The sequence below is a fragment of the Bradysia coprophila genome, unplaced genomic scaffold, assembly GCF_014529535.1.
Source record: "Bradysia coprophila strain Holo2 unplaced genomic scaffold, BU_Bcop_v1 contig_350, whole genome shotgun sequence".
Lineage (NCBI taxonomy): Eukaryota > Metazoa > Arthropoda > Insecta > Diptera > Sciaridae > Bradysia > Bradysia coprophila.
The window spans coordinates 7,053,023-7,079,726 of record NW_023503608.1 but is presented as its reverse complement, the minus strand read 5'-3'; the positions used below and the strand labels follow the sequence as shown (position 1 = coordinate 7,079,726).

General features: G+C 35.3%; 2 protein-coding genes across 3 annotated transcripts in view; one reads left to right on the top strand and one right to left on the bottom strand.

Moving 5' to 3' along the window:
* The window catches only part of LOC119081074 (bifunctional heparan sulfate N-deacetylase/N-sulfotransferase), an 88,037-nt gene that overhangs the window by 34,408 nt on the left and 26,925 nt on the right, over positions 1-26,704 (top strand). For both annotated transcript variants that reach the window (XM_037189815.1, XM_037189816.1), the window contains 2 exons: positions 8,088-8,660; positions 15,260-16,190. In XM_037189815.1, coding sequence (XP_037045710.1) covers positions 15,910-16,190 — 281 coding nt within the window. In that variant the 5' untranslated portion in view covers positions 8,088-8,660; positions 15,260-15,909. The remainder of the gene's footprint in view (positions 1-8,087; positions 8,661-15,259; positions 16,191-26,704) is intronic.
* Positions 9,768-12,440, bottom strand: LOC119081106. Its single transcript, XM_037189846.1, has one exon. It carries the CDS (start codon positions 12,438-12,440, stop codon positions 9,768-9,770), a length of 2,673 nt encoding a protein of 890 aa, XP_037045741.1.

Sequence of the window (26,704 nt, the reverse complement as noted above, 5' to 3'; positions counted from 1 at the left end):
CGTATTGTGTGGCAAAATGAAATTGTACCAGACATTGATGTACAAATCGATTTGTCATTTCTGCAAATAACAAAAGTGTTTGAACTAAAATGGCGCCTTTAAAACAGCCGCTAGTTGGTGCAATAACACTGGATGACGTATTCGAACCAATTGCGATTAGGTAAATGTATTCTAAAAATAATATCGAAATCAAATCGAAAACTACAAAACTATTTTTCCCAAACACATGCAAACATTTCTATCTCCCGTCGAAACAATTTCGATTTGGACAACTACAAAAACCTATCAAAAATAACAACAAGAAATTTTCATGTACACTGACTGAATTCGGTTGGAAACGAATTCCATCAGTACAGAACATAATAATTCGATTGCTCACATCGAATAATCCCTGCTTAACCGGAATAATTTTCAATGAAACCTCACAATTTCGATATTTTTTTTCTGTAGGGGAAGCGAAAAGCCGATGGAAAATTTTATTCCATTTATGTTGTGAAGGCAGCAAGAGAATGAAAAAAAAATTATATTTGACAAAATAGTTCAGTCTTGTGGAACGACTATTTGTGTCATATCCGAGAGAGGATGCATAGTTTGAATTGTGTTCATATTTTTTTCATGATTGGATACGAAAAATTGCATATAAAGCTTATGTTAGTTATCTTATGCAATGTACGGACATTATCAATTATTTGACAAATATCACGTAACGTTTTTATCATCTATATCTACACTGAAAGATTCGGTAATAAAAGGCGCGTATAGAAAATTAGAAAAATTGTTAATTTACTGAATGAGAAAGCCCACAAAACTGGCTATATCTGTCGGTGAGTCGTTGGAATACTATACCCTCCGACAATGTATAAGTGCTAACCTGCGGTATGGTAACATGATTAAGAACAAGTGTCAAATTACAAGGCGGAAGTAAAGCAACCAATGGGTGCCCTTCGCTTGTATCTAAATATTTCTTCGATTTCCAACGTTTGGACATATCACTAACCCTATTTTGCAAGGGTTTGTGAGATTGATTCGTAAAACTGTCTCATCAAAGCAATGAAACATGACGAACTGATATTCAATAGATTTTCATCGAATAGGTCACGTTACACACTAACTGAAAATACCCGACAAAATCCAAATATTACCTGGCCACAACAATGTCCATCGAAGCTGGTTTTCCCCCCATAAAGTGGACCATTTATTAATAAACGAAAATTCGTTCGAATTCGATTTGTTGTCAAGTGTAATAAAGCGTTAAGAGTATAGGTGTTACGCACACGCATCGGTATTCTCTAATTTTATTTTTGAATAGAAGAAATTATTTATTCATGTCCCATGATACTTTTGATAAAATATCATCAAAAAATAACACACGGGTGTGCTACGAAGGGTGGTCATATAGAAAGCACACGACATTATGCTTTAGCTTATTTATCGAATTTTTTTGAAACCATTATTTCACATGTATATACGAACAACGCACAATAACGCTTCAATGACAACAGCAACACACAATACGAGATTAATGTTTCGAAAGAAAAAATCAAAAATTATTTGTTGTACATAATACGTAGATGCTGGAAAGCTTCATTGACACCGTCAACCTGATAGAATGCCCGCATTGACAATATTGTAAAATACCTAAAATTATTCATTTTGAATGGGGTTGTTCCGGATTCCACATAATTTTGTTTTGAGGAGATTGACAATTATAATTGTTTTTCTCTTTAAATCAAAAGTGCTCGTAATTTTTTGCATTGTCGGTCTGAGTCAATATTTGCAGAAGAAAATTTGTGTGTCGGCTAGGCACGGTAGACTATACTGCTGACTCTCGCAACTGTTGCTACGACAAACTGTAACCAAATGCGTAAATACCCTGAGCCCTGTGTAGTGACAATGTTTTTCAATTTATTTCCCAAAACGAAACCGCAATAAATAGGGAGGATCGTTTGGAACATTCTTAGGCGAATTAAATATCCACAAACCTGCATAAAATGATGGTCTTGTGTCACGACTTTTTCGACAGATCATGTTTTCCTCCCACTCATTTTATGTTTTCGTTAATTACCAAACATTTGTGGTGATTGCAAAGCTTTTTCCAAATGCTCGGAACGGGTTGGGATTAGTCTCACCGGAACCTGAACTACGATTCCAGGTTCGACCCGAACTTCACCTGAAGCTGAAACTTTCAATTTCGGGCTCAACCCAAACTGGACCCTGAATTGACCTGAATTGGTTCGACGAGAATTGGACCAGAACCTGAACTTTCAGGTTTAAGTCTGAAATTTTCGTAAAAATTTGTGTCTTCTGGTGTAAAAATTTCGGGCTTCCCTAACACAACCTGATACTGAAAATTTCAGATTTAGGTTAGGTTTGGGTCAAACCCGAAAGTAGAAGTTCTGGTCAGATCCGGGTCTAGTCAATTCAGAAAAATCAAACTAAAATTTTAGTGAAAATTGCCTGAGTATTACAGAATTTCTAAGTAAGAAAAACCGTGTAATTAAAGTTAGATTGTTAGCTGATTTCCTTATAAAAAATTTCAAACGATCCACCCTATATCCTCACGTAAAGCACAAATCTTATCTCAATGTTTGACATATAATATACACGATGGGAAAAGGGAAGTTTTCTTTTGCACTTTATTGAAAATATACATAAACCACCTCCATGATATGAAAAAAAAGAGAAAAATGATATTGTGTTGTATACTTATGTGCTTCGAATTGAGTTAAAGAAATGTTTTCCTTTTGACGAAAATTTCTATAAAAAATTACTTCTGTGTTCACATAAGAATTTTCATTTTTCTGTTCATTTATGTGTGCGGCAATAAAATAAAAATCAAATTAATGAGTTTCTTTTGATCAATGGTGATTTAAATAAATCATAATGTTGGTTGAGACTTGTTTCTGTGATTAAACGATACCATAATTTATCAGAACATTTTTTTTTTTTAAATATATAAAAAGTCGTAATAAAGTTACACATCTGGCTTTGTTTCATTCGAAATAATTAAAGGATTAGAGCAGATGTAAACGAAAGATGTAAATGTTAATTTTAAACTGCAACGCTCTGTAACACGGTGAAATATAATCTTTTCCTCTTTTTTTTAACACCGACCAGAAAATTCATTAAATGTGATCTGCAAAACCACCCACTACGCCTGCCGTACTGTTTCCGTAACCCGACTAGAATTTATTTTACTTGATGATAATCTGTGTTTGTTTCGTTGGGAAAAAAATATCCACAAACCACAGAGTGTTGTTCATTAACATTTTAGTTCCACATAAGAAAGTTTTAAATTTTAAAACGGAAAATTCTATTTGCAAATCCTTTAGCCCAATTGTTTCAGCGCAGAAATAGTATTGTAGCAACGTAGCGATGTGAAACCAAAATATTGTATACATTGAAATATAAACCATCATCATCATCATTATCATTACCGCAGAACCGCATTTTGCAAAGTCTTAACCTCGGCAGCGCTTTTCGTATATTATATTCCTCTCATATTGGTACAATCTAAATTATAAGCTTTTATCGTGCACTCCAACTTCATTTAGACTCGAGAGAATCGTAAAACTGCAAAGTGGGTGTTTTTCGCTCGTTTAAACTATATTTGTTTTATAATATTTGTACATTCCGGACTTAGTGCTACGTGGTAGTAGTAGTAGTAGTAGATTCCAAGAAGCGAACTTTTTTAATTCTGGTAAACTTAGCATAACGTTGGAAAAGCGGTTCCACAAAAGAAATGCGCTAAAAGTTTTGAATTAATTAAATTTATTTCAAATAATATTTACGGAACTTTTCCAAAGTTTGCGGAAAGTGCGTTGCCGGCGAAGGGTGTTTTATGCAAATTATGTGTTCATCAAGTTTGAATGTTCGTTGAATTGAAAATTAACACTCGCCTCTCATTTATAAAACAAAGTCCGAATACTGGACTGGATGTTTTACTGTTCTGTTGTTGTACCGAATAATAATCCTTTTTTTTGTTTTGCTTCCACTTATCGGAAACAAAAGGAATATTGATTCGATACGGTTGATATGCTTGCTTTTATTGAAAGGAATCTCATCCAATTGTGGGATATTGTTCCTTGTTCAACGGAAATACCAATAAGTAGTTGTGTACACGCTATTAGGAACACATTCAGAATGATTGAATGTTTAGCATCATTCGACTCCGTGTGATTGATTATGTATTACGGTTGTTGGAATGAGTTCTGTACGTGTTTGAAGTGTCATCAGAAATGGAATGCGAGCATTTTACGCTTGAGGCGTTTGATGGACGACAATGTCTGTAATAACTTGGGTGCAATTTATTTTCTTCTTGTATCTCGTATGTCGTAGATGATTACATTTAGTATTCAGAATGCATCGATTTATACGCAACAGGTATGAAGATGCAATGGTAGTCGTGCGTTTATCTTTTCTTGCTAAAATTCCATTCAAAATGACAATCAGTTCACACCAGAGGGAAATTTGATTGTTGTATTTAGCACATTTTATTGATGGCTATGGGTTCTTACATCTGAAAACTCCCGTTCCTCCAAACTTCTTGTTTTTTAGGCGTTTGCCGTTTTTATCTGAAAACTCTGAAAATTCGATACCGACAAAACGAGACCGAAAAACATCTCGAAAATTTAACGTTCGACTTTAAAGAGCAGAGTATTTTCAGTTAGGACAACCACTACCAAAACAGGGCGAGTAGATTTTAGGTCATCTATTTCAGAGCCTGTAATCGTGAAACTATTGAAAATTAGCGAAAATTCAGGAAGAATCGCGAAAACATTTTCACGATTTCTGGTTCTGTAAACCTCGTAGTTTGTTTAAAAATAATTTTTAATTTTCGACTACTTATATGAAACCATCGCAATTGTAGTAATGGAAATCTACTCGTTCAGCGTATCTGTTTAAATTTACATAAGACATTCCGTGCACATATGCTAATTCATTTCCAAACGTAATTCAATAATTTTAAATTCAAATCAAATCAACGATTCTTCAAATTGAAATTAAATCAATAAATATTACGCATAAGTGTGTGCTATTGAAGGCATGAGTGGATTTCAATAACTCAATTTCTTTATTTTTATATTTCAATACGTAATACAACAACACTGCTGAGGTATATTAATAACAACATTACGGTGTGGATCTTGAATTTTATTCACAAAAAAAATAACTTTGAATTCCTTGTAAATGTACTCGAGTTCATTTGAATAACCGAACTGTGTGTGCAACTGTTATGCGTCTGTGATGGCTATTAATAAAATATTTATTTTTAATCGGGTAATGAGTTTGTTTATACATAAATTTTAACAAGTGTCAATTATGGTATGTCAGAATTTATTTGAGCCCAGCATGACCCGATATTTGGGTTTTATTGGTTGTTAACCGATAAAATTACGATTTGAAGAGGAGTGAAATCGAAAATTTGGTGTTGAATATTATTGTTATTTTCGAGTGCCTTAAAGTGGTATATTTCCGAGGAATAGTCTCAATTGCAATAGATGAAATCGTAACGTGTGCATTGACTGGTATATATTTTCATTAAATTCGAATATGTTTTATATATACGTAATATCGGTACCGTATATGCACTGTGGAATTTAGATGATCATTAAACTAATAAGTGAATTCCACATAAACTGGGAATTCGAATGGTTGCGTTTTGACTTTCATGAATACCAATTTGGGTTTATCAGAAATTATACTCATGCAAATGCTGACACCAACATAAACAATTGAAAATGTAAAATAGAATTTCGTTCAAGATGAGTGAGATGAAGTGAGAGGCTATTGACAAATTACGTACTCTCTTCAGTGGGAGGAGGGGTCTGATTAAAACGTGAGCTCTTCGATATTTTCTCCGTATATTTTTGCATACACAGATGCAGAAATTAATCATTTTTCGCGAACATCACATAAGCATCATATGAAAAGTTATCTTTTGACTATCTATTTTCTTAGTGTAGTGAATCAATACGTATGTTACAATAAGAACACCGACTGAAAGGAAAGGAGAGACAAACAATGAAGATCATATCATGAAATTCTCTTGTTTACATGACCCAATTTTATGTAGAATGTTCAATATAATTTCAGAACTTATTTTTTGTGATAATTGTCCAGTCAACCAGTTTCAATCCAGTACTATTACTACACTAGTTCCTCTTATCTACCCTCAACATACACGCCGAACAAACATCCAATATGTGACCAAATATAATCACGTTTCATCACTAAATTATAGAAAGTATTGCTGACGTCGTTTGTGTTCTAAATTTGTACGTTTACGTTCGTAATAGGAATGCTGGGCAATTTTTTGTGGGACGTGAGGGAAGGTTGCGATTCGAGCCGAAGGCGAGGAATATCGAAACAAAACAAAAGTCCTAGCACTGTCTTGTCGTATTTCGTTTGCTTGCGGCCATAGAATAACTGAATCGTTTTCTGGCTGCAAGACAACAAATATTTTTGGTTTGCGATTGTTGGATTGTTCAACAAAATCTCAAACTGGGAGAAAGTTCTATATTCTGATCCATATTTTCATTACTTGCTGAATGAAGAAATAATTTAACTTTTATTGAGTGCGTTTGTTGTTTCATTTTGAATGATGTAAAACTATTCATGTGATGCTTTATAGCTACGATTCGCGTATGAAGTGTGCAATTATGGTATAAGACAACATGTTCGAATTTCAACAAAATTTCCTTCTGTTAATCAACCTTCAAATCTATTTTGCCAATATTTACAAAATTCCACAAACGATTCGGTGAGTAAATGTAAAACACAACCGAATAAATTCTAAATTTATAAATTATAATTCGTGCCGATAAATGATCTGGCCGGATATTCGTCGATAAATACTTGTTGGAATAAGATTCACTTGTTGGTAATACAGTTCTTTATCTCGGCATTTATAAAAATTTACATAAAAATAACGACTGTTCTAACTCGCCTACACCTTTTTTATATTCATACGCAATTTAAAAACCATTTTGCGGCAATCTACATAATTTCTAGCAAAACTCTTTTCATATACCCTAACTCACATGATATCCTGTATCCTAAATCACGAAACAGAGGAAAAAAGCATAGGCACACACAATTCCTTGTAGCGCACACAGAACAAATATCGTACGAACAAAGTACTATTCTCTCTCTGTTTAATGTAAAATATGCGAACCATGGGCAAATGGGAAATTTATTTAATACGAATGGGGGATGCGATATGTTACGTGGCATTTTGGAGTCCGAATGTTCAAAATAATATTCAAATTTGATGTGAAATAATAATAAGAAAAGGAAACCCATTTACGTTACGGATGTTTTAAAGGGCATTTTTGTTCGAATAAAATTATCGTACGGATTTTCAAGACACTTCATGCAAATGATATTGGAATATTTCGAACATTTGTTTGATCTCAAAATCGTATTGATTTGTCTTGTAATGTGCATGTATAAGTATATATGACATCGACTCGTAATAAAATCCTTCAGATGGTATTATTATAAGTCATTTTGCTCATATTGTCCGATACTTGTTCAGTTTTCGTTTAGAAAATAAATTCATTTTTTATAAGCAATCCAACTTTAAATGTGTAATTTGAGAGCTAGAGGGGACAGAATCAATTTCATAGTCCACTTAGGGGTTATTACGTATTCTCTTCATACATTATTTTGTGCACAGGGGAAAAGGTTTTGAAATTCTTCATTTTTCGATTGTGTACATTGCGAATACATCCACCCATCCACGCACCGTGCTAATTGGCACTACACAAACATTTCATTTCTCTGTATCTCTCTCCACTACTCTGGAATTATACATTAACATTTAATGATACTATTTGAGCAAACATTTCCTCCTTATCTTCACTGTGGTTGCTCTCAAAACTTTATGATTTTAAAACCATAAATTAACTCAAACGTTCGATTATGGCTCATTATCTTCAATCTTTTATCGGAACTTCCAGCCATTAACTTCAATTAAATAAATCATCAGTCGATAGAACCATTTTAATTTATTACACCTCGATTGCCATTAACATCTTTCGTTTGTCCAAAAAATAATTTTTTTCTTTCATTTTTTCTTCCAGACATTACCGACTCGATCTCATCGATAATAATCTCACATGTCATCATCGTTAAATATACCACTCCAAACAAAGTGCACCAGGCATTCGTGATGTTGGCGCCATTATGCCATTCAATGGGCTTTGTTGTGCTAAACAAAGTCGATTTAACGGCACAAATTCCATTTCCATCTGGCGGCAGTTGCTACACCGTCGCTGAGAATAAAAGCCATTTAGCATCAACATTTATTAGCAACATTAGACATGGCAAATGTTGTGATGGATTCGATGGTGTTTGGCGATTACATTAAAATCTGGAAGCACATCAAGTGGCGAATCAAATTGCAATCGAAATCATTGTTGGTGGTTTTCTGTTTTCAAAAGTGTTTTCAAAGTGTTCGGAACAACGAAAGTGCTGCATGTAAAAACAACTTAATGTGAAAATGTTACAAAAAGGTGGATGGTTTTAATGCTGCAATATCAATTAATGTCTAAAATCAGAGTAGATTTAAGAAAAAGACAAATTGTTATCAAGTCACGTAGTTAAGAGCTATACAACATTATCAAACTATTTAATGGATCAACAGACGGTAAAAGGTATACATTTTCTCTATTTTGTTTTCCTCTTTCAGTTTAACACGTGTCACAATGTGTGTGTGTTGCGATGTCGTAAGACGTTTTGTATTTACTTAACATTAATACGACATTGTTAAACATGATTACATTACACACATTTTCTCCCAAAAAAAGAGAAAGATAACAGCACACTTATAGTCGGGGACGGTAGAGCATCCGGTATGAGTATAGATCGATTCATTGTTATGTTAACTTGCCGTCAATAATTAAACAAGCTTAATGGCAAAGTTAGTTAGATTGACTGATTCCCACAAGTTATCCATTTATTGTGCGTGAGAATTCCATTAAGTATAATTCCCAGGGCTTATTTTTGAGGCTTAGAATGCATTGACAGTTTTTTGCCGAAATGTCTTTCGATTTTTTATTAGGAATTTTAGAATTTTGAAAAATTGCTAATATTCTGAAATTGTTGAATAGTCTGACAATGTGTCATTTCCGTTGCCGCTGTCAGTCTGAACCATTTTAAAAAGGCGAGATTTTAAACATTCGAATAATTCCTAATAATGTACTTGGTCGAAAATTTGTTGTTTTGTTTGAACTAGCGGGAGGTAGCCAAAAGCAAAGGATATAATCGACTACTCAAAACAACAATTTCAATCGACCCTGACGTCTACAGTAACTTCTTAATTGACTTTGCATCTGTAATTGCAAATAAGATTTTCTTTACTAATTTCCGTCTGTGTCTTTCGATTGGAAGAACAACCTTCCTTTGATAATTGCAATTTTAAGTATACGAGGTCTACGATTACCCTTCGCTTCGTGTAAACGGTAACATTCGGTCTTTAGATTTGAGCCTCTGATTCTCGCCTTTCCTGACTGGTAGTAGGCAAACATTTCTTTTATTGAAACATTTATTTCATCAAAAGATCATAATTAATTTACAAAACTAAACGATCAAACTGATAAAAGTAATAGAAATCACATATACGTAGGCGACATGTGATTAGAGCAACCCGGAAGTGGCAGCAACCCAGTCGACCCGTCAGAATTGCAGTCCACCTTTTGCTCATAAAACCCGTGATTAACGGAGAACCAAGAACACAAATGAAAGCTGGCAGCAACGTCCCGTCAAAGTGTTGAAGATTTCACCCTGTAACGAAAAATCTCACGAGAGTTACTCGTTCTATACACATCGATAAATTTTTCAAATTCTCTGCAAGTTGCTGCGACTGGTTCATTGTGACCGTACGACGTCCTATGACAAGGCAAGCGAAAGACATCGAATCGACGCATACCGTACGAGTGTTCAGGCACATACAGATGCGACCGGAAAATTTCCGTCAGCCTTGGAGCATTGACTCTGCCTTCAAGCACGTCATATAAAAAGAAAACGCGAAGATGCTTCCTTCTAATGGATAGCCGTTCAAGTCTCAAAACCTTACGCCGTTCATCATACGGGGGAAGCTCATAATTCAGATTCCGTCTGACGGTACGTCTAAGAGCATACAACACGAAGCTCTTCTGGACAGACTCAATGACGCTGCTAAGCTCTTCACTAGAAGGAGACCAGACAACCGAAGCGTATTCGAGGTGACTCCGGACATGGGCGCTATAGAGGCTGGTGAGACACCTCACATCCGCAAATTCGGCACACAGTCGCTTAAGAAAACCAAGCATGGAATAAGCTTTGGCAACCTTAACGCCAACGTGAGGCTTGAAAGTAAGTTGAGTGTCCAGCAAGACACCTAAATCCACCATCTGAGAAACCCTGGTCAAAACAGCACCTCCAATTGAGTAAGCAAAATCGACGGGCTCCAAAACCCTATAGAAGGACATAACCTTGCACTTTGACACGTTTACAGCCATACGATTCTCATGACACCATGCTTCGAAAGCATCTATGTCCTTCTGGAGGTCAACGGCATCAGCGAGGGAACTCACCGCATGGTAGAGTTTAAGATCGTCAGCAAAAACTCCACAGTCGGCTTTCACGAGGATTTTCGTAACATCGTCAAAGTACAGAATGAACAAAAGGGGTCCAAGATGGCTACCTTGAGGAAGCCCTGAAGTGACTTCAAATGACTCTGACACATGACCCATTACTCTGACGAATTGGAAACGGCGACGTAGATAAGACTCAATCCAGTTCAACAGGCACGGTTGGATCCCCAATTCACCAAGCTTTTGAATAAGGAAGCTGTGACGGACCTGGTCAAAAGCTTTCTGAATATCGGTATACACAGCATCAACTTGTGACTTAGACTCAATGACATGAAGCGCCCTGGTAACAAACTCCAAAAGATTAGTGGTGGTGGAGCGACCCTTCAGAAACCCATGCTGCTTAATGGAAACCTTATGGCTCAAGTCATCAGCCATTCGTTTGCAAACTAAAGATTCAAACAGCTTACCTAGGGTAGCAAGTATGGCAATACCCCTATAATTTGAAACATCGCTCCTAGAGCCGCTCTTGTGAATCGGTGTCAAATAAGACGACTTCCATCGAGCCGGAAATACACTCGAGCCAAGGGAAAAGTTGAAAATGCGAGAAAGAGGAGAAAGTAGTGACTCCGCACAATTTTTAATCACTAGCGGTGACACGTCATCAGGTCCGTTTCCCTTACACACATCAATACCTCGAAGAGCTGCGAGGACTTCCGAATCAGTTAGTACGTAACTGTACACTTCCTCCATCTTGTTAACACCAAAAGCCGATGACGGACTCTCGTCTGGAACGTAAACTGATCGAAAGAACCGACTGAAGAGAGCACAGACGCCTTCAGGACCCTCAGCCTTTTCATCGCCCAAAAACATTGAGGCAGGGAGGCCCTTAGTCTTTTTCTTAGAGTCAACAAATTTCCAGAATTTCCGCGGGTCTTCAGTAAGATCGAACTGGAGCCTACGAATATAAGCATCATAAGCATGGCTCTGCTTCTCTTGGAATTCCTTCCTCAAAGCTAAGAACTTTAACTTCAACTCAGGCGGAGGGACGCTCGAACTAGAAAAATTCTTAAACCGCTTAAACGCCCTGTTCATCCTGTTCTTCAAATTAGAAATGGCATCAGTATACCACGGAGGACGATTGGTTGACCTCTTCACCAGCCTTGGCACAAACCGTTCACATCCTTCTCGAAAGACAGCGTCGAATGCTTCCACAGCATCATCAACACTCGCACCATGGGAAAAGGCTCTTTCCCAGTCCGCGTTGGCGAAAAAGCAACTGAGACCGTGAAAATCAGCATTCTTGTAATCGTAATAAAGCGCTTCACTCTCCGGTAGAACGTCATCGAGTCCAGGGATATCGAAAGTACATTCGATCGGGTAGTGATAATCACGGTCCACTTTGCTTAACGGAATATCAGCTTTGCGCACAAGAACATTCGACGGATCAGATGTGAAAACCAAATCCAAAAAACTGCCAGACTTGTTCTTGACACTGTTGACCTGCGATAGGCCAGCGCGTAGGAGCGAGTAAATAACGTCGCTATCGCCACTCGAATTAACAGCTCCAGGTAGCAGCGCATATCTCATTTCAGCATCTGGAGACCAGACAACATCCGTCATATTGAAGTCGCCCATCACAAAAATGGAATCATTGACACCACAACGGATAAAGTCGAAGAAACGACGCAGAGCATCGGCATAAGAATTATACTTGTCGATCGTTGAACCCGAAGGTATGTAAACACACGCCAAATATATGATTCCAGTTGGGAGGTTGAGCTTGACAAATACAACCTCAACATGTTCCGTGCCAGGAACAACAATTCTTTCGCTCGGAAGAGACGACTTAACCGCGATCATCACACCACCACCCAATTGGTGCACGCTGTTCAGCGGAGATCTGTCGCAACGGTAAACAACGTAATCGCCTGTGTCAAACAACTCGGAATCGAAAATTCCAGGGTGCAAACCAGTCTCGCAGATAGAAATCGCATCATAATCACAGGATAACGTGGACAAATAAAAACCCTTCGTCTTAGTTCGCAGACCGCGTACGTTTTGAGAATAAAAATTCAGCCTTCGCTTGCACTAAAAACGATTTCTAAAATTTTCTAAAAATTCTAAAATTTTCTAAAATTTTCTAGAAATTCTAAAATTTTCTGAAAATTTCTAAAAATTCTAAAGTTTCTTGAATTTTCATGGACTTCTAATTAGTCTTAAATTACTCCCAAAAATATTATATTCAGCACAGCTGAACTTTTTTTTGAGGCGGGACAAGTACAAATGTGTACCTACAACTAAAATGCATTAATATTCAGCTGAGCAAAGCATCATTCTCTTCTATCTTCTACATAGTATAGCACAACAGACAATAATACTGTTCAAAAGTACAATAGTACTGTTCAACTACCACGAAAAATATACCGCTATACTGTACAAATTCGGGACAAGTATGTACAATTGTTAGCGTAGCAGTACAATGTGCGTACATCTTAGATGCACTTAGTGAGGTCAGTATGTAAAATGTACATTTATGCGGAACATAATATTCAGCTGTCTTGTAAAATAGTTGTGCACAGTTAATATCATACTCAAATAAAAAAAATTTCCGTGATAGGTACCAGTTCTTTTTGAAAATTTGTTTGACATGCTTTTGTTTTCCGTAGGGTCAAAAGTGGCTTATTACACAACTAGGTAAAACAAGAAATTTGCTTTAGGTTTCAAAAGCATGTAAAATCCATTACATAGCTCGGGATAAAAGTTTTATCTTGTTATATAAATAACAATTTTTTTGTTTTAACGTTCAAAATTTAATTAAATAGTCAGAAGCAGTCTTGATATGGTTTTACCACTATCACGCTCGTGCGTGAAGCAGTTAGCTTCAACCGTGTAAACAAGTATTAACAGTTTCGATTGTATCAGCTAAAAAACAGCTGAAGCAAATTTCTGCTGAAATTTCTCTGATGCTCACTGTATTTTTAATAATTTTCTTTTTTCGCAACAATTGACGAAAAGTAGGACAATCCGTTGCCTCTTTTGCGAAAAACGTTTTATACAACCGAGGGATAAATGCTTTTTTAGGCACACGATGTGTATTGTCACACTCGCCTGCGGATAATCTACACATCTAGTTCCTAGAAAAGGATTTATCCCTCGGTTGTATAAATAACTATCTCGCATCTGTTTTACATCGGAACATCATCACTTGGATCGAATAATAAAGTTAATTAAAGAAAGTATCGGGTGATCTTTGAATAGATTGTAACGTAACGCGCATTATCCCCCAGTCCAATAACATCCACAGCGTCCATTAACTTCCCATCTAATAGCGTCCAGTTCAATAACGTCCAGTCCAATAATATCCAGCCATCTCAGGGATATTTTCCTTATACAAAAAGATTTTCCTTATACAAAATGCGTGGATGTTTTTGGACTCGATGAAAATGGACAGTGGATATTGTTGGACTGGATGAAATTGAACTGGATGATGTTAGACTGGATGATATTGAAATGGAAAATATTAGATTGGAAGTTAACGGACACGCAGTGGATGCTCTTGGACTGGGGGATTATTCATGGCACCCACTCCTGTGACTGTGACCACCATCACACTCTGAGGTTGAAACAGCATCTCCGTTTCAAGTCAAATCAATTCACTAAACGATAGCCTTGATAGGTAGCATGCAATCTCTGTTAGGTTGGAAGTTTTTGCCTTCTCCAATTTTATTTATTTCAGTTTTTAGGCATTTCAATGGCTGGAAACGACATGAAAGTTAAATTCAAGACTATGACCGTCAGTGCCTATATTCGCGAAAATATTTTCACGAATTTTCTCAAATTTTCACTAATTTCACAAATTTTCGTGAATTTTCGAAAAACGTTTTTTGTGAAAATGTGAGAAAATCGCGAAAATTTGAGAAATTCGTGAAAATATTTTCACGAATATAGGCACTGATGACCGTCGTTACCATTGCGTAGCACCCTTTCTATTCTGTTCGAGAATATGAAAGTGATTTTTAAGAATATTTCATTTAAGTACATAAGAAAAAGTCGTCCAAATTACAATAAATATAACGAGCAAAATATAATCCACGCTATTATCCATTTATTTTCAGACGTTTTCTCGAAATTTTCTTCAATATTCTATAAATTTCTAGATATTTCTAAAACTTTCTAGAATTTTCTAAAATTTTCTAAAAATTCTAGAAATTTCTACATTTTTCTAAAAATTCTAGAAATTTCTAAAATTTTCTACAATTTGCTAAAAATTCTAAAATTTTCTACAATATTCTTAAAATTCTAGAAATTCTTTAAAATATTCTAAAAAATAGGCCGTGCAATACACACACACACCGTATGCGATAAAAAATATTAACTAATTTTTGGGTCCAATCGAACTGAACCCTCAATCCCTGAACCCTGAATCATAACCCAAAACCAGTCCGGTTATCTATTGTTTCTGTGAACCAAGTCATATATATTGAAATGGTCTTATTTATCAAACAACGACGATGTCATCTTTCTAAATGATTCTCCATCAGGATATTTAATATTGTTCGCTACCGCACTCCAACTCAATCAATTTAATAACTCGAGCATCCTCGACTATAATACAACGTCGGATTATCAGAATAAATTCCAATTAAGTAATTCACTTTTCATTTATTTTCTTTTTCCAGCAAAACGGCTTTAATGAAATGCAATGTTTTTGAGTTATCCATGAACGAAGCGATACTGAAGCGTTTTTAAACGGAAAAGGAATAAAAATAATGTCATTGACGGGGTAACATTGAATGAATTGTATGTGTCATAAAAACAAAATCCCCAATCAACGAGTTTATTTAAATTTAAAAAAAGAGAAAAAAAAAAGTTTTTCAACGCCCAACATATAATATTCCGATTTAATGAATGGAATGTAGGGAACAGCCATAGCAACTCAAATGAATGTGATTTTATTTTTTCATTCCCTATTCCAATCGTTTCCAATTAATTAAATTTTTTGTGGAAAATTTGTTGCAAATGAAAAAAATAATAAAGAAACCAAATGAAAAATGCAAAAATGAAAATTCATGGATTCAAAAATGTTTAATTGAAGTGATACAATATCAAATACGTGCACTCATTTAGTGACTATAAATATAATACAGACACAAAAGGAAAATTAAAAATTAATTTAAACATTTTTTTCACCCGAACTACGTGGTACAGTAGCATTATTGTGTCATAAAAATATATCAACAAATAATAAACTCAAATAAACCAGTCACATCATCTCCCCATCACACACAAATAACATAAAACCAATTTAGTAGACGGACTAAATAATAAAATGTCCGACACAGTGCCATTATGGAAACCATCATCATCATCAACATCAAATCAACAATGCATCGAAAATGGTCACATTCAACGAGGCAGCACATCGTATCCAAATGCTGCTGGTGGCACCAACGGACTGAGTGGTAATGGTGCTGGATCTATCCTAACAAGAAACTGTTTACACCTGTTGAAAAGTATAAATTTTCGACGATGCGTTGTCGCTTTGGTATTGTTGACTGTGGCCACAATCTTCTATTACGTGTATTATGTGGATAACTCACCGTTTGTGGGGTAAGTTGGTTTGAATTTTAAATTGAAAATTACAATACCACTTGTGTACGAACGAAATGTTCAAGGAAACAATTTCCATTCAAACACGTTCATTCACAATTCGTTCAATTTGAACAATAGTTCGTTATATCGGGAAAAGCTTGACATCGGAATTTATTCTTCCCACTGAGGAATTGCAGGACGAACACAAATATTTGCTCGGTTTTAATAAGAAAATTCAGTCATTGGTTTTCATCATCTTATGTTTGAACGGGAAATGGACCCTTTCAAAGGGTTGTTATGTTCACACTCAAACTGATGGTGATGCTACTTCTAAATTGTTAACAGTCATGGAATTATAATAACGTCCGTTGTTGTAATGCAATTTCAATTCACTTCTACGTGAGACATCGACAATCCGACACATATCATGTTGAATGAATGAATTGAAATCACATACTATAATGGAAGTCATAATTCCACAATTGAAGTTTCGCAGAAACTTGATTGAATACTTCAGTCTCGAAAGATCTTTTATTTTATTTTCTTAGTTTTATCATGGATTTTGCTATATAGGAGCCAGAGCCCCAGAGCTCGCGCTTTTTTTTGCAGCCGTTGTATAACAACTGCTGTTTCCTTACAATTATAACTTACTTCCTTATTGTTTCATAGCCCTCTAAGCACCCTGGAGACATTCAAGAAAAAGCGGAGATGTTCCGGGAAATAATTGTCTAAAAATATTTCTTCACATTTTACCGCTGTAGCTATAGTGCCCTCACTTTCGTTCAATGGCATTCACATAATTTTACAAAATTCCACACAATCTATATTGTGCTTTGGTAGGTCTGAGTGCATTCGGTGTGGGACGAAATTGATCAACATTGCGGTATTTTTTTTTTTTACAATCTCCCTCTTATACTTGAAGTACCCAATGTAATTATGTTACAATTAGCGTTAGTTTGTTATGTTCAAGTGACTGTATCAACGAAGATTGTTGTTGTGCTGTAAACCGTAAACTCTTGGCATAGATCAAACATTATTTACATACTTGACTCGAAAGCACTTTGATATAACGCAATGTGTAACATTGAGATTGTTGTTTTCCCATTCCCACTCCCACTTAACTGAGCTTTGCTATAAAACTTATGTCATGTTAACTGAATTATCTACCCAAAAACAATTCCCAAAAGTGACTGAATGGAAACGCAAAAATTTTACATTTACTTTATCCAGTCAATGTTATGTTTCATGCCTAGCATTCCCATTTGCAAAGAGTCGTACATCACAAATAACGAGAAAAAAATCCAACGACAACAAAACCAAAAAAAAAACACAAAAACAAATAAACATGTCTCCTCAACACATTTTTATTTTCTCTTTGTTGCCAAGCCGAACCGAAATAATGTCAAACGGGGAATTGAAAACTTTAAATTGAATTCACCAATTTCTGGGGTTACATTTTTTTTTTAACTTTCGTCTATTATCAAATACAGTCGCATGTCGTAACCATCAAGAGACATTTTTTTCCATTGACCGTCATGATATAACAATAAAAGATACCAACCAGCCGACTACACCAGCCCCAGACGTTAGTCATTGCAACAACGAACGGAATGGATATAATTAAATTTCTGTAAAAAGCTGACAGCCCTTTTGTTACAAAGAAAATACCTGTAATGCGAAGAGCATAATACTTAACCTTTAAGGTTTATGCATATGTTCCACAAACCAGTAGGATATTAAGTACTAACATGAATCATAACACAAACAAGAAAACAAATCGTAAATAAAAAGTTATGCGAAGTACTAATAAAACTTCAGATTTTCCTCTGTTCTTCCATGTTTTAAGACTTAAGAGATAAGAATAGATCATTTCAACGGTCACAGCCAACAATTTTCGTACGTCAAGTCAAGTCTATTTACTAGTAAGTTTTATGATAGAGAAATGATGAGAGAAAAATTACCTTTTCCACCAAAACGCCTGACTGACTTTGTGTAGCTGCAAGCTTAGATCTACGATGTCATAGCTCATTTATTTCGTCATTCTTCTCTTCAATAAATTAATTCTCTGGAAATTTTACATCACATGAAATCTAGCTTTAAGCACGAATCGCACTTCACTCGTTTACTCACCGTTTACGCTATAACAATGGAAAGAGGGAACAGTTTTCATTGTTATTTTGAAAACAGTGAGTAAACGGAGTGCAGTGCGATAGATCGATGCAAAGAGAGCTTTTTTCGTAAAGATGTATGCGTGTTTGCCGATGTACGGTAAAAATATGATGAGTGTGTCTCATTCTTTACAATTGTGTTAAATGAAAATTTAACAATACCGTACAGCGACAAAAATTAAATATACAGCGGAACTGAGCGAATCCTCTCTCTGCATCGATCTATTCACGCTCTATGCACGAAACGCACTACATTTACTCACCGTTACAGATAGAACAGTTTTAATTGTCATTTTGACCGGTAACCGGTAACCAAAACCGAGTGATTGTGAATTGGTGAGCGTAAATCGCAGCAGCTCCGTTTTGCCTCCTCATTTGAGAGAGAGTTACAAAATTTTTCTTTTACCTGGATACAGCTAATAGTCCAGGAATGGTCCACTTCCTCTCTTTCCTTTCCCTCCTCGTTTCACTTTCAGTGAAATTTGATAGCCTGACTCTCGAAGCAAAGATTGGATCTGTAATCTGTTACTTCTTTTGTTCAAAGTATTATTTAGTGTCAGTTACCAAACCATGAACTTCTGCAAATCATTATACTTTGTAGCATATCTGATATTGTTCTCTTGTTCTGTATTTGATCGAACCGCACATTTTTGTAAAGAAAAGTACCTAGGAAAAGTCCTCTTTTTACAAAACAATAAACTGATGGAAACGTTTTTTGCTTAATGAGCATTTCTGGACGTCCACATAGTGTTCTCTTCTTCATTGTTTCAAATTTACAAATTCCATAATGAAACTAATAGACCACTATCCTCCGTATACATTGCTAAAACCCATTCCAGTATCACTGTACATAAACGAAAAAACGAGACAATCCAACATTTAATTTATAAAATAAAGAATATAAAAAATGAAAATGACAGGAAAAAAATCTTGGCTGTATGAACTCCATGAAATCCTTACCACATTTCCACACTAAATAAATAAAATAGAAAAATCGACAGTGTGTAGAACTTTTTACTATAAAAATTACAAAAAAAAGAAAGTGCCAAGTTAATGATGGTTTTCCTGTTTCTCTCTGATACATTTTATAAAATATTGAAAAATTGTTTGTACAGCAACACAGCACTTTTTCACACTTTTTTCTGTGAAGTAAGAAAAATCCGTTTGAAAATTGAGAGAATTTTAAGATCATCAGAAGTCGTAAGAAGTGCTAGGGCAAAACTTTTTCATCCAATGAAAAGTAGTTTCACCATTTTTTTGTGTGTATATTACTTTTGAAATTGCTATCGCTATTTTCTCGTTGTGACAAGTGGGAACAAAAATTTATACATTTTTTTCTTGCTGTAAAAAGAAATTTGATTTAAATTTCATATATACGAAAACGGAAATGTGTAAAGAAAATTGAGTCAAAAGTTATTCTATTTATTTCTACTATATTTGCCTTGATGTGAGTGTAAAAGCAAAAAGACATATTTTACAAAGCTCCATATACCTGTGCATTACATATCTGAATATATATATACGGGATACCAGGCCTGATATAAAACCCACTTTCAATTACATTCAAATTTTCTTTTCGAAAGTATTTATTTCCGTTTGTTATGTACATACATAGAAAATCTAACGTTAACGTGGATCACCTGGATGCTATGATATGGTGAATTTATACATATATGTGAGCAAATAGAAAGACCAACTTCCTCGCATTGCATAGAAAAGTAGATTAGTTGTGGGGAGTTTCAATTCTATTTTATTAGAACATCTATTACGTTGTGTCTGAACGTCCTCCATTTAGTAGATTTTATAGTCGTTGAATTCAAGTAGGAAATTGACTGTTTTGAGTGTATAATTACTTTGAACTTTAGGCATTCATTATATGGGGTTTTTAGTGTCTCAACATGTCGTTTTGGAACAATTAATACTGTATCCATTTTCGCTCGGTTCGTTGATAGAAAGGCTTTAACATTAAATTATCGATTATGGTGTGTTCATTACTTCACGGGAAAAGTTAACGTGTCTGCTAGTTTGTGCATAGTTTCTATACAGAAATTACGATTCCACGAAAGAATATCGAATTTCCAAATCTGATCAATATTGAAATCTTGAGAGATTCCTAGAGGCTCCAGTCAGTCGGCTGGTAGAGAAAACTATGGAACCCGGAATGTTCACAGAAAATTTTAGATTTTAATGGTGGATGATAATATCGAGAGATCAAAACTCAAAACTATTTGACATCATTTCCCAATTTCATAGTGGGTTTCACGGAAGACGTACGGAAGAGTTGTGTCACCATTTTTCTGATTCGGATAATCTTCTTTGTGGAATTTAACTTCACAGGAAAGAAAATATTCTTTTCCACCGCTGTGTAAAACTAGTAGTCTACAAATCTATGTGTCATTTTATGTGACTAACATGAATTACTATAGGTACACGAGTCGCACACCGTTCACATTTTATAACGATTAAAACAATTAAAGATCTATTATACCTCCTATTTTCAGTGACATACCAAGTTTTAAATGCACTTTCGTGTCATTCTTCAATTCTCTTTGTAGTACTTCTCCATTACGACAACCAAATTAAAAGCAGTATTTCAATGATCTCGTTTCGCCTTTCATCCACACAATGAAATGCAATTCATACATGCAGTGCCGGACTGGTTCAATAAAGCCCTTCGGGCGTTGTATGGAGAAATTTTTCAAAACGCCCTTCGTCGTCATTTATCCATACAAAAATCAAAAGGCCCTTCGGGAATCGCCAGTCCGGCACTGCATACATGAAACGGAATTCAACCACTGCAAGTTCACACATTGCATTTCTAACTTTTCGTTTTAAGGGCAACCATTTATTATTACGCATTGGTATGGCGTCTTTCGATTCGTTCAAATTTTTTCATTCATAATTCATATTGCTTACTGAAAATAGATTTTTTTTTCAATTACAACCAATCGTAAAATGAATCGTATTGTTAATAGACATATTTTCATGAATGGAGCCCATTATTCCGGCTATTTCACCCTTTATATCACTTAAATAATAGAAAATGAAATTGCCCATTCACAAAATTTAACAAATAAAAGGAGAACAGCTTGCAGCTATTTCTATTTATACGTTTCCATAGCGAGGATGGTACGTATAGCGCTACGTATACATACACTATACACTTCTAGTTTATGTTTATACAATTTTGCTGAATATTCAGTGATATCCCTGAACCATTTACAACTAGTGAAATGTATTCAAATGATTCTAGTTCGTATTTTGACCAAATTTAAAAATGGCTTTCGTATCCATTTAACTCGGTTACGATATACTGCCAAATGGGGAAACCTTTTTCGGTGAATAGGCTTTTTAAACTTTTATACGAAATAAGTTATTTCACATTCAGTTGGTCACATCATCTCGTAGGGTGTACTTAATAACGTTTTAGGAGTAACGGACTAATAAATGTTTTTTTATTTAAATCAATAGAGTAAAAGGATAAACCGATTTTGACAATGAGATTTTATAATCTGCCATAAAGAGTCGTTCGACACAGTCTCACAATTACATTTTGAGTTTTATTTTAACTACGTTTGATCCTTCCCCCCAAATACAGCCTTAATGTTGCTATTTTGCTCGCGTTGTCACAATCCATAGCCAACGTAAAAGTCGATACTGTATCGCATATCTAACGTTTTCATTTATATTTCCATTGTAACTTGATTTTTATTACAGCAGAAAGCCACATATTATTGTGCTATTCTAATGGCTAATGAAAAACAATTGAGACTCGGAATGGATTCTTTTATTGCTATTACATTGTCTGTGGTAGAATACGCTTTTCTGTTTGATTATTGAACGGAAATCTTCTTTACAACCGAAAGGGTTTCCTTTGACGATAAAGTCGGAACTGTTCGTCTATATACCATTTCGCTATGATATTTGTTGAATTGCATTTTATTGGAATGCGAATGGCTGTATTTAACTAAGATGGGAGTTTTCCTTTTGTGTGAATTTCGTTTTTATTTGATAGCGTTCAACTGTTACGAGTCATATTTACTATGGCTTTTGACTTTTTAGTCCAGGTGCTTGTGTCAGAAAAAAGGGCTCCGCTTGCGTTTCGGTTTTCGATTTTTTTTGATATCGCATGTTGTTTGTGGTGAAAAAGTATAGAACTAAATTTTTTTCTGGGAAATGGAAAATCGATTTTCCGGCCGGAAAAGCCATTTGTATGAAAAACTGAAAAGTGGAATATCTCGCGATCCAGATGACTTTTTCGAGATTTTATTTTTGTGTTTGTTATAGTGATTCAATGCTAAAATATTATGGAAGAAAGTTTTTTTTTGAAAAACAAAATGGCGACGGTATTCATGTTCCAAGAAAAAGTGTCCCGGAAAATTCCTCAACTTTGCGGACTGATAACTTGGCCAAATTTTAGTCCTTTTTGACGAGTAAAACTGATTTGGAAAGGTAAAAGTAAACTCTTTCGAAATCTGCCCGGCGGAGCTTGAACCGATTTGTGGTTCCCAAGATATGAGCCAGGATTCCCACCTACCTCCAAAGTTAAGTTTTCGTTAAATTTTGAACATTTTTCCTCTGCATTATTGTGGTAATTTAAATTTAAAAAACTCGAAATTTTTAAAGGGCAATTACGTGGGTATCATTCCTCATATCGATAATTGATAAGTATCTCTTCCCGGTTCTAGAACCCCGAGATTTAACGAGTTTTACCAGACTTTTTTTTGTTTTTTTCTCACTAAATGCAATTATTGAGATCTTCAAAGGTCAGTTCCTATGTGTAGGGTACTCTTCACCTCAGAAATTGATACTTACGTCTTCCAAGTTCTAGAACCTAGGAATTCAATGAACTTCCGTCCGACTTTTTGCTTTTTAACTTGAAAAATCGTCATAATTGAGATTGCCAGAGGTCAGTTCCTATGTGTAGGGTACTCTTCACCTCAGAAATTGATACTTACGTCTTCCAAGTTCTAGAACCTAGGAATTCAATGAACTTCCGTCCGACTTTTTGCTTTTTAACTTGAAAAATCGTCATAATTGAGATTGCCAGTGGTCAGTTCCTATGTGTAGGGTACTCTTAACCTCAGAAATTGATACCTACGCCTTCCAAGTTCTAGAACCTAGGAATTCAATGAACTTCCGTCCGACTTTTTGCTTTTTAACTTGAAAAATCGTCATAATTGAGATTGCCAGAGGTCAGTTCCTACTTCCTACGTGTAGGGTACTTTTCACCTCAGAAATTGATTGAAACGATTTGTAGTTCCTAGGATATACAGTCAGAAGCTGATGGGCTATCGTGTTGGGATTTCTTCAATTTTCTCTAGATCTGTGTTGCTGTAATCAATACAATTAATCTTATCAGAATTTGAAATTATTTGACATCGATGGCATTGTTTTTTAAAAGAAGCCGCACCAGAGTCCATGCCACCTACAAATGATGCCCTTAAGCAACACATCCTTCGGGCACATTTCGTAGCGAATGTATGGAAAAATGCTCTAAATCCTCACCATCCTCTGTTGGATCCAACCAAATACGGTTGGAAATTGGACGAAACAGCTGGTCAGTTTCTACCAATAATGAGTACTCACGATTTATGTCCTCCAGATTTATACAAAATAACTAAATGTAATTGTAAAGGAGGATGTAAGACATTAAGATGTTCCTGTAGAAAACAGAAACCATCAATGCCTTGTACGGAAATGTGTGGCTGCCAATTAGGTACCGAAGTGAGTTGCTGTAATCTTCCTGATTTATACAGACAAGAGTTGTCTAGCGATAGTGACACTGATGGTGAGGATGATGAAGGGAGTGTTTCAGATTTAGATTCTGATTTTGACTGACTAAAATAAGATATTTTTTTATATGCAAATTTAACACAAATATATATTTCACTGATCTTTGACGATATCAATTATGACGATTTTTTTTATTAAAATCTCTAGGAACTTGGAAGGCGTAGGTATCAATTTCTGAGGTTAAGAGTACCCTACACATAGGAACTGACCACTGGCAATCTCAATTATGACGATTTTTCAAGTTAAAAAGCAAAAAGTCGGATGGAAGTTCATTGAATTCCTAGGTTCTAGAACTTGGAAGGCGTAGGTATCAATTTCTGAGGTTAAGAGTACCCTACACATAGGAACTGACCTCTGGCAATCTCAATTATGACGATTTTTCAAGTTAAAAAGCAAAAAGTCGGATGGAAGTTCATTGAATTCCTAGGTTCTAGAACTTGGAAGGCGTAGGTATCAATTTCTGAGGTTAAGAGTACCCTACACATAGGAACTGACCACTGGCAATCTCAATTATGACGATTTTTCAAGTTAAAAAGCAAAAAGTCGGACGGAAGTTCATTGAATTCCTAGGTTCTAGAACTTGGAAGGCGTAGGTATCAATTTCTGAGGTGAAGAGTACCCTACACATAGGAACTGACCTTTGAAGATCTCAATAATTGCATTTAGTGAGAAAAAAACAAAAAAAAAGTCTGGTAAAACTCGTTAAATCTCGGGGTTCTAGAACCGGGAAGAGATACTTATCAATTATCGATATGAGGAATGATACCCACGTAATTGCCCTTTAAAAATTTCGAGTTTTTTAAATTTAAATTACCACAATAATGCAGAGGAAAAATGTTCAAAATTTAACGAAAACTTAACTTTGGAGGTAGGTGGGAATCCTGGCTCATATCTTGGGAACCACAAATCGGTTCAAGCTCCGCCGGGCAGATTTCGAAAGAGTTTACTTTTACCTTTCCAAATCAGTTTTACTCGTCAAAAAGGACTAAAATTTGGCCAAGTTATCAGTCCGCAAAGTTGAGGAATTTTCCGGGACACTTTTTCTTGGAACATGAATACCGTCGCCATTTTGTTTTTCAAAAAAAAACTTTCTTCCATAATATTTTAGCATTGAATCACTCTAACAAACGCAAAAATAAAATCTCAAAAAAGTCATCTGGATCGCGAGATATTCCACTTTTCAGTTTTTCATACAAATGGCTTTTCCGGCCGGAAAATCGATTTTCCATTTCCCAGAAAAAAATTTAGTTCTATACTTTTTCACCACAAACAACATGCGATATCAAAAAAAATCGAAAACCGAAACGCAAGCGGAATTACACAAGCACCCGGACTATTTAGAGTCAGATCTGGTCTGAAGATATTTTAATACATTTTTTTTGCACATCTCAGCAAAGAATCAAATAAACGAAACAATCAGAAAGTCTTGGAATCTTGGAAAATATTTAATGCATTACGAGCAGTATAGAGTTTCAGTTTTGTTTACATTTCCGAGGCAGTTTACGAATAACATTGCCAAGATAGTGATGATATCTGTTGAATTGCAAATATTAGAGATTTTTAGAGATTCTCATGACTAATTAATTAAGCTGTTCGGTACGAAGTCATACTAGGCGATTAGTAAGTAAAATAAAACGATTCGGTGTTTCTACCCTATTCATATCATTAAAGTCGGAACTCGATCTACACTACGTTTTCATTTCAGTAATTTTCTTATACCTTGAAAGGTGTCAAAAGTGTTTACTAGCATATTATGATCATATTTTGTACGTTGGCCACTTACCGGAAGGATTTGAAAAATTTTCACAAATTCACCAATACGAAAAATTTAACATATTTCCAAATCCTTCCGGTAAGTGGCTAGTAAACACTTGATAAAGCCGCACTGGCCATACTGGACACACGAAGTACAGATGAATTTTTATACGACAGAATTGAATTAGTTGACTTTTTTCAAATTTTGTAGGCCCTAAACGAAATTTCCCGAAGCGGAAGTTGGCAGAAACTCCAACCCTGCCTTAAAAATGTCTAATTCGTCAGAAAAATTAAACTAGACGCTAAGAATATTGGAATTCTAGAGAATTTTTGTGTTAGTAAATCAGAATTGAAGCTCAACGAAAGTCGTGGCGCGATAGTTTTATGGTGTCATGGATAGTAGAGGTCACTACCTATCCAACGACACCCATATCTTTCAAATCTATCATTGTAGGAAGCTGCGGGAATTTGCTCATAGATAGGCCTCACAGATAAATGGAATTTTTGGCTAATACTTAAAACATATAATTCCAGTCATTGAAAGTGTATTTAAAATTCCACGAATCAATGCTAACTTTTTGCATTATTGTTCTTTGAAGAACGAATTAAGTACAATGACGCTCTTAACGATAAATCGAAAAATTAGAACGAAGTTCTGTGAGATATGAAATCTCAATATTCCCATCTGCGTAACAAGCGCCTTTTGCAATTAAACCAAAAAATTCATTTTATTATACGAGCCTATCACGCAATTTTTTTCGTTTTAATAATTTAAAATTAAACCTTTCCAGCTACCAGTCTAAATAAAAAAGA